We start from the raw sequence: 13,414 nt of genomic DNA, 5'->3' as shown, positions 1-13,414 counted from the left end.
CAGCACATGGGACAAAAGAATAACTTGGACTAAAAATAATTTGGAAATTAAATGTTCAGGTACTTGCAGTTTTTAGTTCGTAATTTATTGGCTCCAGAATGAGCCACTTTCACAAAATCAGGCTGTGTTCTAGGCGTGCGGGTGTGCACATGAGGGTATGTGTGTGTGGGTGGGCAAGGCACACCCTGTCATCTTAGGACTTGTCTACAAGGGAAAATATGGGGTGTTTAAGGTCTATCCGCTATGCGTATGAGTCAGTTGGAATAAATTACAGCATGTTACACCCTCTAAAGGCTCTAATCCAGCAGTGAGATGTCCTTAGAAGAGGGTAAAGCCTACTGTGATCTCCTGGCTCAGAGCATCCACGCTAAGGTTTAACCCCGCCAGACGCTGACTTCCCACATTCTGCCAATCCCTTATAACATCCCCGGATGTCCCTGCATAGGGAGGCCTGCCATCCTTCTTCAACTGCCATATGTTCTCAGGAACATGGGATCGTCATGGTCTTTTTGCCATTCTCCTTGCTGAAGAGAGCAGTGAGTAGCTCTCATGTGGGTGCAGCACATCACAGAAACTGATCTGGTTTCTGGTGTCTGAACCTGCTCACGTGCTCACAGAATGACAAAGCTTGTCCTGCCCTGCAAAGGGCCTTCTTGACCTTGAATGTGCAATTCTAGTTTTCCCATGCTGTCTGATTATCCCCTACTCTTTTTTCTTTCTTATTAATATATCTCTGGAGTTTGGCTCTTGTGTAATTCTAGGTTTTAAGGACCAGGAAAGACCAAAAGAAAGAGCTTGAATTCCTTTCACTCTTCTTCTCCCCTGAGATCTAGGCTGCTTGAAAAGCATATCTAGTACCAGTGGATTCTGTTGTCCCGCCAGACCATGTGTCCACTGAGCTGCAGCTGGGAGGCAGAACCTCCCTGCAGAGGGGCTGGGGAAATGAAAAGCCTTTAGGTCTGAGTTCATTTTTTATAAGCCATGTTAGCTGAACATGCAGCCTCTTCCAGCCAGCTCTGTCCTCTCAGCATTTGTGCAAAGGCTAAGAAAACAAAGGTAGGAAAAGGGTACTTCCTCAGGCTGAAAGCAGGAGAGCATGGTATCATAAGAGAGAGGGAAATGTCCTTCAAAACTCCAGCTCATGCCTTTAGTGTATTTATCTTTATGAAACCATACAGAGAGAAGAGGTGATATGACTCTCATCTAGCTCTCCATATGGGTATACATGGAAGTGCACAGACACACGCACTCCACTTACTCCAAATAGCTTCCCTGCTTAACTTTAATGAAGGGACCTTCATAAAAAGCTGAGGACCAGGACCTGGGTTACAACAAATTATCATTTTTTTAAAAATTAGCAACTGAAGTCATTGGCTGCTCTACAATTTCCATGTCTCCCCCTGCACAGCATAATATTTTTAACTTTGTAATTACATGGTAGGCACCCAGCGCAGAAGTGCCGGGTCAGTATCAGGGCATCGCGGGGTAATTATGTGGCCATTTTTGTCTTGTAAATTATAGAGTTATCTTGGGATTGAGAAGGAGAACGGCAGCAACTGCTTGACTAATTGGTAGTTTAAAGTTTACCCAGTGCTGCCTTGAAGATGCAGCTGTGGGAGGGAAGAATAGCTCTGGACCCTGCATGCATGGCTCACCCCACTGCTGACACCAGCCCATCATCCGCTGTGCATCCCTAGATGGATGGACACATCTAGGGGCACATTCTGCTCTGCTGTGGAAAAGCACCAACTGCCTTATGGATTGAGGATATTCTTCTCTCTCTTACCTCTTCCCAGACTTCACTAGGCAGGGAAATTATCCACCCTCCTAGGAAAGAACAGCATATTGCTCCAGAAAAATGGCCCTGCCACTGCCCAGTACTACTCTGTCCTCAGGCAGTGCAGTCCGGCTCTCCCTTCTCTCCCAGGGACAGTTCTTTCCTTAAAGAAATCTTTACATCGAGTTCATTCCTTAGAGCCATGACAGTCAGATTTGATTTAGCACCAAGCTGGAGAATAAGTACTTTATTTTTACTGGAAGCTTAGAGGGATCTTAGTGCATCATCATTAACAAGTCTGCCCTTAGTGATGCTCTCAGGATGGCTGTAAAACACAGCGAATGCATACTGAAAACTAGTCAGAAAAATCAAGTTGATACCAACAGTTAACAGCTTCTTGCTGGCCTGCCTGAAACAAGCTAGGAGGGCAATGCCAGGACTTCATGTTGGAGAAGTCCATGGAGGACTGTCTTTCATAGGAGGAATCCATGCTGGAACAGGGGAAGAGTGTTGGGATCCATGCTGGAACAGGGAGGAGTCCTCCCCTGAGGAGGAAGGAGCGGCAGAGACAATGTGTGGTGAACTGACCACAATCCCCATTCCCTGTCACCCCATCACTGTCAGGTGTTCTTAAGATTTGGTTTTATTTCTCCTTATCCTACTCTGATTTAATTGGTAATAAATTAAGCTGATTTCCCCAAGCAGAGCTTGTTTTGCCTATGACAGTAACTAGTGAGTAATCTCTCCCTGTCCTTATCTCAGCCCATAAGCCTTTTGTTATATTTTCTCTCCCTTGCCCAGTTGAGGAGGGAACTGGTAAGACCCTGATGTCTAGTCAGGGTCAACCCATTACAAAACCCCAGCAATCTTAGAGATACCCTGCAGATAATCTTGTAGAGAAACCACGACAAGAACAGCTCAGAGGACTCTAGGGGTTTTTTTTTTAACCAAAAGGTGGATGAGAAAAAAGATGTCAGATCAGTAACTATAAACAAAGGTCTTTACAAAACATGAGCTAGCACAAAAAAAACCACCAACGAGGGCAACTCACCAAATTTGCCAGAATGTAGTGGTACCCATTCCCATTTTTTTCAAGCTGGATAATCTGCAAGATAAAAACCAAGGATATTTAGCAGAGAACAACTATGGAAGAAAAGCATTTATCTGCTCTTCCTCCCCCCTTTTTTCTCCCAATAAGACTGGTCAGTTGTGGACAGGAAGACGTAGCAAAAGAAAAGTTTACAATCTTGATAGAGGAAGGACAGAGCTTTCACACATGATATTTGAGCAGCAAGTCTGAAATTAGACAGGACAAATCCCCAGGTGGATTCCACAGGCAGGGAGAATAAACTACCTAAACCAACCTGTCTCCTATGGGCTCAGGGGGGGAAAAAACAGTGGTGCCTTTTTTTTATTGTAAAGGTTAAACAAGATTTATATTCCAGACAGTAAAAGAACAAAGTGGGGAGCTGGGATCCATTTGTTCTGTGAATGCAGCTGAAACATCAAGCAAGACTAGAGAGCACATTGTCCAAGCTAGAGTCACTGCTGCAGACACCTACCTGAGCGAGATGTCAGGAGGTTTAGACTATTGGACAATATTAGTCCTTTAGTACACTGGGATTGCTTCAAACCGCATCTCCAGAACAAAGCTGCTTGGGCAAGTCACAGAGGATTCCCTTTTGCATGCTCGTTGAGATTATTTATATCTTCATAGTCATGGTGTCCCAATATATGCTCTTTGCCACTTACTCCTTTCTCCCTGATGCCTGCAGAGTTAGGTTTTTATTCTCTTTTATCAACACAATTGCTGACAGATCTGTAACACTTGAAAGTTTCGATCTTAGCTGGAAAGATTTCGCTTGTCTAGGTAGAAAGACACCACCTGTAGCAGGCTTGCCTGTGATTATGGGGACAGTCATCAATGAGACGGTCCCTAACTGTTTTTTTCTCCCTTGATTTAAAAAAATGAAGAAAAAACACAGCTAAAAATCACATTATTCTTGCTGACACCATGTTCCCACTGAAATTCCTCTGCATTGATTTCCAGCAGCACTGTTCAATTCTTACCATGTTGTTAGAGCCAGATACCACCTGCATTTGAGTGGTATCTGTACCACATACAGAAAGATGACAGTAAAAACAACCCAGCCCAAACCAACATGAACCTGTAAAAGAACCTATAAAAACAAGAATTGCCAGTTTCTGAGAGAATTGTGCTGTTTCCACAAGGTTTCTTTGCTGGCAACCCTACCTCTTATTTCCATTGTTGTATGAATTGATTCTGAATTACTGCCTGTTTTGCCAGGCAGTAGTGAGGCCAGAAAGATCCTCACAGCCAGAATGACAATAATAAGACTGCTGTGTTGGATTTGACCAGAGATCTGTCTACCCAGGACTTCTCTCTGCTTCCAAGGTGTTTGAGAAGTGTCAGACAAGGGCACACACAGACCGATCCTCCCCATGGGGCAACACTCCCAGATTATCATGAGCAGCCATTTAAGGATTTCCAAATGGGTTATAAATGAGCTGACACTTGCTCTGTGCAAGTGGTTCATCTGCCTTAGCCTTTCTCTGATGAAGTGCTCTTGTATGCACATTAAAACTCATCTGGTTCCCAGCATTAACGTGGGGGCAGCAATTAACTCCAATGAAGGCTTCATTTAGTAGCAGTTCCTTATGCAACTAATGTCAGCTCCACCAGCTTCACTGCCCAGTGCTTCTCCACACAAGATCCCTCAGTATGGCTTCTGATGAGCAGACTGGGGCCCTAAGCAAAAAACCTCTGCATACCTAAGGCTATAAAGATATATACTCTTATTAAGGATGGTTTTCTGAGTATCTTCCATTGCAGATCTGAGCAGCAAAACCAGACCCAACTTGTCCCCTTCCATTTATCATCTGAGACTGCCCTTTGCAGAAAGTCCCAGACCTTGTGGGAGAAAGGAGCATCTCCAGGGCAATGGGGTGTCTAAGAATTACGATCCAATTCCCCATTTCTCCAGTGTCAACAATATTGGCACTGGCTCCTTCTGCCCAAACTCTCCTTTTGTTATTTTATTAGGTGTCAGAGTCCATGAAGCAGAGAGGGCTGCCGTCCAGCTTTCCCTGAGCTGTTAATCTTGCAGCCCATCCACCTGAATTATGAGGCTTGCTTCCTGTGTTTTACAGAGTTATTTGTGATCTTAATTTATTTTAAAATGCTTGCTCAGTCCTAATGTGTCCGGACAGCGGTAGCAAGATGAGGTTATAATAGCATTTATCACTTAGCCTGAACGTGGTGAGAGGCTGTGCTAGGCTGCATGCTGATAGCTCACTTGGGCCACCTAGGTTTCATTACCCACTTCTTAATTGGCCAGTTTGACATCTATTAGAGAGAAATCCTCTCAGAGTGAAACACTGGCAAAGGAGATATTCCAGTTATTCATTTTAATGAGAGACAAGGAAGAAACAATACAGGGCTTTGATGGAATTCAACCCACCACATACTTATCCCATTAAGCTACACAGTGCAGCCCTGTGGATATCCTGCCATGAACCAAGGCCTGGCTCATAAATGACAGTTACCTTGGCAAAGATAAATCATGCCGTTGAGACATGACACAGAGAAATCTCCGAGGCAGAAATCAGGTCATTTTCCCATGTATCATTAACATATTGAACACTGGCTCCTCTACAGCTACCGTCTCCAGAACGTGAAGACTACCTTGCTGGAGTCAGCGGTGGTTTTTTGTGTTATGCATGCAGAGCAGGGAGAAGAAACTAAAAGTGTGTGCAAGCACCAGTGTGTACATGTGAGGCACTGATGCTAAACCGCCATCCCCAGCTCTTCTGTTCACTGGGGAGCACAAATCCACAGCCACCAAAAAGACAGAGACAAGCTTGTCAGGGAGGAAGATAAATGCATTAAAATGTCCCTGAGAGGCTGAGGCAGCTCTTTGAACAACTCAGACACTCAAAGAGACAGGGCTAACAGAGCAGTGACATCCACGCAGAGGCTGCTGGTGCGGTGAGCTGAGAGACCGGCCGCCAGCCCCAGCGTAAGTCCCCACTGAAATTCATGTGATAATGAGCCCAACACTGTCTTTGACTCCCCCCAGTCATCTACGTATTGTGACAGACCTGGCATCCCCTGATTACGGTGGGATAACTACCTCTGCTTTCAGAAATCCCTGTGGACTCAAAACAAGAAGGCAAACAAGGATGAAAATGGACTACATAGGTCTGGAAAAGTTATTCACTGCTCTGTTCCTAAGAGGAGTGTTACCAGCTAGGCACAGATGACTGCTGGAATTGCTCTGTCTTTTATTAGGAAAACACAACATTGTCCCTCTTTTCCCTAGGAATGGATGTTTTTTACAGCATTGCACAACAAATAATCACAAAATCTAGATTTTTAGGCTCTTGCAAATACCTTTATTTATATCTAAGTTTAACTCTCAGAATCATAGAATAATTTGGGTTGGAAGGGATCTCAACCTCTTGCTCCAGTTACGTGAAAAAGTTTGAAAGAAAGACTTACTTTCCTGTTCATATCAGGAAAATCAGATAATGTTTGACTACAGAATTTCACTTTCTGTTAGACAAACCAGGCTTAAAAACCCCAACTTCATTAACCCTACAAATCTGATATACCCTATAGGAAAGCCTGCACAAAAGGCAAATTCACTGCCTAGGTCCTGACATTCTGTCAAAAATATTGTTCAGCTGCAGCTGCTCCATGATCAGAGAGAAGACTTTACGCTCCAGAATAATCTGGTCTCTCCTCCATGAGCATGACCTTTGAGGTTAAAACCTCCTACCTGCTACATTATTATATATAATAGAATAGCACCCAGAGACATCTATCAAGGATGGATTGTGCTTATCATTGAGCCATGCAGCTGGTGAAATGGCAGTCCTTGCCCCAGACAGCAAGCAGGTGAAGTGTGAGACGAGAGATGACAGGTAGCTTAGACAAGGCAATGTGTGAAGAGCGAGGTAAGAGCGAGCTGATTATGAGAAGCATGATAGTGGGAGTCACAGCACACCGGCTGTGGGGCCCTTTCTAAACCATGTAGGGTGGGAATCCCAGTGGTGGGGGGGTAGGGAAGGCCTTGGCTATAGGTGTGAGAGGTAAAGGTGTTGTGGCTGGAGTTGAAGAGGGGACACAAGTGTGGACTGAGACCTGTCCATGGGCTTGCACTTGTCTCCTGTCCACAGATTTCCATGTTCAGGACCTAGGGAAAGCTTTAAGGGAGGCATGGTGGAAAGAGGTGGGGAAAATTTGGGTCTGCACTACTGGGTGACCTGTCTAGATTAAGAATGATTAAGGCAGGGCACAGAACGTAACTGCTGAGTCCTCTGTAGCATATGCCATCTGCCTTGTGGCCGTGAGCTGCCAAAACAACCAGGAGATGGCTGTGAATGAGCATGTCTTTTTGCTGCAAGGCATGAGAGGAGCTGGAAACATTCAATCCTTTTACAGCCTGGATGTCTTGGAAGGATGGTGAGCTCTACTCTGATCTGGAGACAGTGCTCCTGAGGCCGCTACAGATGGACCACAAAGCCTCTCCATCTCTGTCCTGTCAGCACTGGTTGTGAGAATTTAGTGCTGCATGTGGAGGCTGGATGACACCTCCACCCTAACTCACAAGAGTGTGGAAAAACTGAAGAAAAACTCAGCAGAATAAGAAAGTGCCATGTCATGTGCAAGCTGCTTGGAGGAATTAGCACAAAGCAAACTCACTGGGGACTTAAGAGAGTGTAAAGGGCTCAGCAGAGGAGTCACACAAGTGGGGAACGTGGAGCAGCAGAGCTCACTCAGCATGAATACATTAAAGCTCCTCGTACTTATATGACTTTACAGTTTCCACAATAACACAACAGAGAAATATCTGCCAGCTCAGCAGTCTGCTGCAATGCACACACACCACATCCAATGACAGCTGCAACGAGACGTGGACCAGACAAGAACGGGGAGGAGAACTATTCCATGAGAAACAACCCTTCCCATCCTACGTGCAAGACCCCTCCCAGACAACCCACCCAACAAACCTTGCCAAGGATGATGTTCAGCCGCTCAGATTCACAGTCCACCACCACCAGCCTTTCCTTCTTCTTCTCCAGCTCCTGGAAGAGCACGCGGTAGCCTTCTTCTGTTGTTGTCAGGATGTTGACGGCTGTCACCTGCCAGTTCTTCTCGGCTGCAGTGTCCAGCACTTTCTGTAGGACTGACAACCCTATGATGGGAAGAGAGAGGGAAGAGGACAGCAGGGGGAGAACCAGGTTTTAGTTGTGCAATGGCATCTTTCCTTCTGACAGCCTGCATAGGTGCCTCAAGCCATGCTGGATACAGCATCGCAAGTACAGAGAGCAGCTAATAGTCTAGCATCTTCGCTAAACACAACTGTGCTAGAATTAATGACTCCCACTTTTTCCATCCTAGCACAGAAAATAGGCTGATTCCAGGCCTGGTTTTCCTTTTTAATCAGCAGATCGGTCTCGTTGATCAGGCCCTGCTGTGGGATTCAGATAAGAGCTCTAATCCCCATCCTTCTTGTCTGTCACTACCCAAATCACTTGATTTCTCTCAGCCACAGTTTTCTTCTCATCTTTGATCTGTTTAAGCTGCATGCTCCTAGAGTTAGGGACACCTTAAGCAATCACAACACACAATCACATTCAGTGTCCCTGTCTCTCTCAGCAGCATCTCATCAGAAAACTTAATTATTTTAAAACTGATCTTGCCTAAATTACATAGACAGCCTTTCAAAGGAGAGACACATAATCTGGACTGCTCTGGAGTCCTGCTAGATAACCCTGCCTACTGCACTCCTTTTGGGGTATTCAGTGTGCCCATGCCTCATGACAACAGAAAAATAGGCGGGATGCTTTTATACCTTCTCCTTATCTCCTAAGGTCATCCTGTCCCTGTAAGGGCTAATGATAATTTCCAGGACAGTGCTGTGAATCACCCTTATCTCTGCACTGTCCTCCACAAGTCCATTTTGCTCTCGACCTCCAAACCTTGTGCCGTAAAGGCATCTAAGAGCTGGGGAAACTGAATCACAGAACAATAAGCTCACTAGCTATGTTCATGGTTTAGAAAGTTAAAAAAAAAAATCTTCCAAGAACCCAATCAAGGCTTTTGTTATTTTACCTAAAGAACTAACACATACTAACAGGGAACATGGAGTTTTTCATAGAATCATAGAATGATTTGGGTTGGAAGGGACCTTAAAGCTCATCTAGTTCCAACACCCTGCCACGGGCAGGGACACCTTCCACTAGACCAGGTTGCTCAAAGCTCCGTCCAACCTGCCTAACCAAGCCACCTGCCAGAAACACACGCATGTATCACAACTGGATGTGGGCTCAGGTGAGACCTAAGCAGCAGCCGGTTCACGTTCATAAACGTGGAACTCGGTGGCCTTTGACAGACCTATTCAATATAAACCATTTCCCCATTTGAAACTCAAACTGCTTAAACATTAAATATCTCCCTCATGTTGATGGGGTTCAGACCTGACCCTATGAACACAGACATACTGCGTCAGGCTAATGCTTCATCTAGGTCAATGCTCACCTTCAGCAATAATGGATATTTAGAAAAGGAATAGAAAACAGGGAAGACATAGGTTGACCCTTCCTTCAGCCACCCTCTCAGCCTCCAGCAGCGCACAGTAAGAAGACTTCTTGAGGAAAAGACTCCACCTAGACCAATATCTTTAACTGCCTAGTAACCCTTCCCATGTACTTGTGACTTACCCCGGTCAGCATCATAAATGTACACAAACTTCTGCCAGCTGTAGTGCTCGATGACATTGATGAGGGCATCCTGGAGCTCTGGGCGAAGCTGAAGAACAAACTGGTTGGACGTTTCAACAGGGAAGCTTGGTGTTATGAAGCAGACATGGAGAGCCCCACAGAAAGATGTGAGCATGTTGACGGTCCTCCTCTCATAAAACCCAAAGATGGCATAGACGCCCTTGGAGAACTGCGAGCAGACTGGAGGAGCAGAGAGAAAGGTCATGAGGGCAGAAGGACTAGAAGGTTTCTCAGGGAAGTCACCAAAATAAACCTTTTCCCTGAGATAAGCTGCAGGCTTTCTGGACTAGGTAGTTTTCCTTGAGGCCTGTGGGTTGGTCAACACAACCTGTGAAGAGCAGAGCTTGTGGCCATGGGGTGCTTTACCCTTCATCTCAACAGACCTGCTTTACCTTTGATAGGCAGAAGTGACACAGAAGAGTGAATTCAGCATCCCCAGGGCTCTGCTGAAGATTTTGCTGCTTCTGGGGTAAAATGCATTATCTGAACAAGGGAACCCCTCATCAGAAAAGCACAGTGGCTCATCAAGCCCTGTCTCCTTGGGTTGGTAGCTGGCCTATGGAGCTGTGTTATTATGGGGGAGAAAAACTACAGTCAGAGTTTGTTATTGCAGCCCCAGATGCATTCAAGAAGCAGAAAGAAAGCATTTGTATGACAGCACAGTCCTTTGCAGCCAAGGATTCCAGGAGACAAGGAGGAAAACATGGCTTTGACCTCAGAAGCTGAGACCATGCTGAGAGGGCACCTCAGCAAAGGTTTACCTAGGTTGAGTACAGTCAGAGCACAGCTATGGGGAACTTTGTCCTGGGCCATGAGCTGCTGACACTGAGGTCAGAGCCTCTGACACGAGGGCTTTCTTCATAAAGCCATGGTAGTGAAGGCAGTTAGTTAGTCGTGGTGGCCTAGGAGGTCTCCATGAGGAGTGCTCACTGGGTCCTCTGGCAGATATTTGTGCCTGATCTCAGCAGCTGGCTCTGTGCTGTGCAGGGAAGGCTCTCCTGTGTTGGAGACCTTCTTGGGAGAGCACTTAATGAGATCATGAGAGCTGCTGGAAAAATGCCTCAGGATCTCAGTGAGACAGAGAGAATTCACACTTTGGGTTGTAAAACAGCCCCTGCGATAGTCAGACTCATTTAATATCACCCCTGTTTATGGCACATCCCAAGTTACCATCAATAAATTTCCAAGCCAGAGAGTGACAGTGACAGTGTTTTCCCTCTGTCTGAACTCCTGGCACTAGTGTCTCCTCCTGTTGTCACTCCGACTCTGAAAACCTTTGGCTGTGACATTTATACTGACTCAACACTTCACACATCACTTGCCAGCCCCCTCCAACAGTGCAGGGTGAGAAGTTGGATGTGACATTTTGGGGTCCCCTTGCAAGTGCTCTGCACTGCTTGGGAATCCCTTGACCTGGTTTCTGCTGGTAGCCACCAGTACTGAATCTTCTGCATGTGTGACTGAAGACAGGCTCCTGAACATGAGCTTACTGCATCCTTAGCTGGGCTCCATCCAAGCTCTGTCCCTCCAGTAGGGACCAGAAGTCATCCCCGGCTGGCTTACAGCCATCCTGGATAAGATTACCTTGTTCCTCACTTCTCTACTGCCAGCATCAAATACTCAGAGGGAAGAGCAAGAAATCCTGTTTCCTACTTGCAAAGTGAGTCCCTGCTCCCATCTCACCACCAAAACAAAGCAGCCAGATTTTCAAAGTGGTACAGAGTGTCAAGAGCTCAGAACTGAATCTCATGACATTGGTGAAACCACCTTCCTCTTGTAGTTAAGCCCATGTTTTGGGCATCCCAGCCCCGCAGTTAGTGCCCAGGGTCACCCATCCTCTTTTCACTGTTCAGTGTTGGTGACGTTATATACATCAGCCACCTCCTTCTCCGAGGGTATTTGTATTTCTGTGGGACAGAGTCTTCTCGTGAAGCCTGAACCATGATGGAAATAAAACCCTCTTCTCTTTATTTTCACAGCAGTGTCTCTCTTTCCAATCAGTAATTGTGTCTGTATCAGCTGGAGTCACTGCCCTCATCATGAGACTGACACATCCAGGAAGAAAAGTAGCAGATATGAATAGAAATAGTCTGAACATCATTTCCATGTGACTGGACTGGGTCTAATGAACAGTGCGATATACCATATGTGAGAGATCAGAACACAATCTCTGGAGACCCAGGCTCACTGAATGATTAAAGTGACATTCTTGGGGCAGCTGAACAATCCAGCACAATTAATAATCCAGATAATAAACTTAGCTGCCTTGCTTTGTTTCAGGCAAGCCATGGCTTCCTTCAATTTTATTTTCTCTTTCAAATGAATCTATTATTTTTGAGAATTTTATTTTTTTTTTTAACACTGTGGCTCAGTCATGCTCAGGCAGCACTCCTACACTGTTCTGAGACACTCATCAATTCCAGCATTTGAAACAGATTGCACCAACAACGGCTGGGAGAATGAACAGTCTTTATCATTAGTAAGTTTGCAAAGAACCCTGGCTCTCTTTGTACTTTCAGACTAAGAAAGGCCATGGATAAGACAGATAATGTGGAGGCTGGAGGGGAAAGGCTTGCTGAGGGTTAGCACCCAAAGAACAACAAACTGCTGTGTCAATATGGAGAAATGACAAGAGTGAGAATGCTACCACCTTTCTGGGACTGAATTTGGCATAATGTAAAAATGGTGTCTGCAAATTTATTTACATTTCAGAACTATTTTAAATTACAGATGTTCCAAATGAATTTACCCAGCAAAACTAACAAGAAGCTACTTGCCATTTATTTAACGCACTAAAAGATCACTGGAATGTCTTTATATTTGCAGTAATCATTTTCTTAAGCAAATTTATTAACAATTGTGTTCTCATTTGATTGCTCTGCAACTTCCTAATAACATATTATTAAGAATTGCAAACGTTAACTAAAGGAAGGAAATATTTTGAACTGTTTGTTTTTCCAGTGGGAAAAAAGCTTATCAGTTCCTCAGCAGTCAGTAGCCCCTGGCTGATGCTTTTCTAAAAAGATTAAGAAATATAAAAGGGATAAAGATCATGCTGCAACGGAAGGTCCAGGGAGCTGAGCTCTTCTGGTCAACTGGCTGGTGATAACATCACACTTTGCAAGCCTCCTGCCAATACCTGTTAACTGCTGGATGGCCACAGCCTGGTTTGTCCTCCAGAAGAGAGTTGCAGTCAACCTGCTAATTAGCTCTAGCAGTTGAATTTGGATAGTTCAGCCTCATTCCCGGAGGCAGGAAACTGGGTGAAATGCAACAGCATAAATGTTTGCATACACAAGGATGTAAGCATGAGCGAAGAGTGTTTACTTGGATGTAAATGCAAACATTTGTGACAGTTTGCATGTACAGCCTCTGGGCTGCACAAAAGGAAAGAAAGACAAAGAACATCTATTCTGATAACTATGCTATTACCTTACAATGAATTTCTAATTAATTACAGTTTTCCTCTAAACAAACCCTTGGAAAATATAGTTCATAATGATAACCATGGCAGCTACTGCTGTATTCACCCTGATCAGCCTTTTGTATTTGATCAGGTTGGGACTTGGCTGGAACATTCCCAGGGTGCGCTGCACCAGGCACCGCGGCCATCCCATATCCCTCCTCCTTCAGGCATATGATCTCTCACTGAGGCTCCCTAGTGCCATTCCACACACAAAATGAGGTTAAAGTAGAGGCATTAACTTGACTGTCACCTGGTTATGCTGGATTGAAAAACCTAGAAACAGCCATGTGCTCTTTGGACACAACTTCCCAGTGCCTGTTGCAGCCAGGTGAGGTGATTACTCCTCAGACTGTTTAAAAACA

The 13,414-nt window shown here is 45.1% G+C and overlaps 1 protein-coding gene across 4 annotated transcripts in view; it reads right to left on the bottom strand.

Moving 5' to 3' along the window:
* The window catches only part of GRIA1 (glutamate ionotropic receptor AMPA type subunit 1), a 121,876-nt gene that overhangs the window by 55,367 nt on the left and 53,095 nt on the right, over positions 1-13,414 (bottom strand). For all 4 annotated transcript variants that reach the window (XM_030504316.1, XM_030504317.1, XM_030504315.1 and 1 more), the window contains 3 exons: positions 9,527-9,766; positions 7,814-7,998; positions 2,829-2,882 (listed from right to left, as the gene is read on the bottom strand). In XM_030504316.1, the coding sequence (XP_030360176.1) occupies positions 2,829-2,882; positions 7,814-7,998; positions 9,527-9,766 (479 nt within the window). The remainder of the gene's footprint in view (positions 1-2,828; positions 2,883-7,813; positions 7,999-9,526; positions 9,767-13,414) is intronic.

Source organism: Strigops habroptila, chromosome 12 (assembly GCF_004027225.2).
Source record: "Strigops habroptila isolate Jane chromosome 12, bStrHab1.2.pri, whole genome shotgun sequence".
Classification (NCBI taxonomy): domain Eukaryota; kingdom Metazoa; phylum Chordata; class Aves; order Psittaciformes; family Psittacidae; genus Strigops; species Strigops habroptila.
Note: the sequence above shows the minus strand (reverse complement) of the source record. Positions and strands in the feature narration are given on the sequence as shown.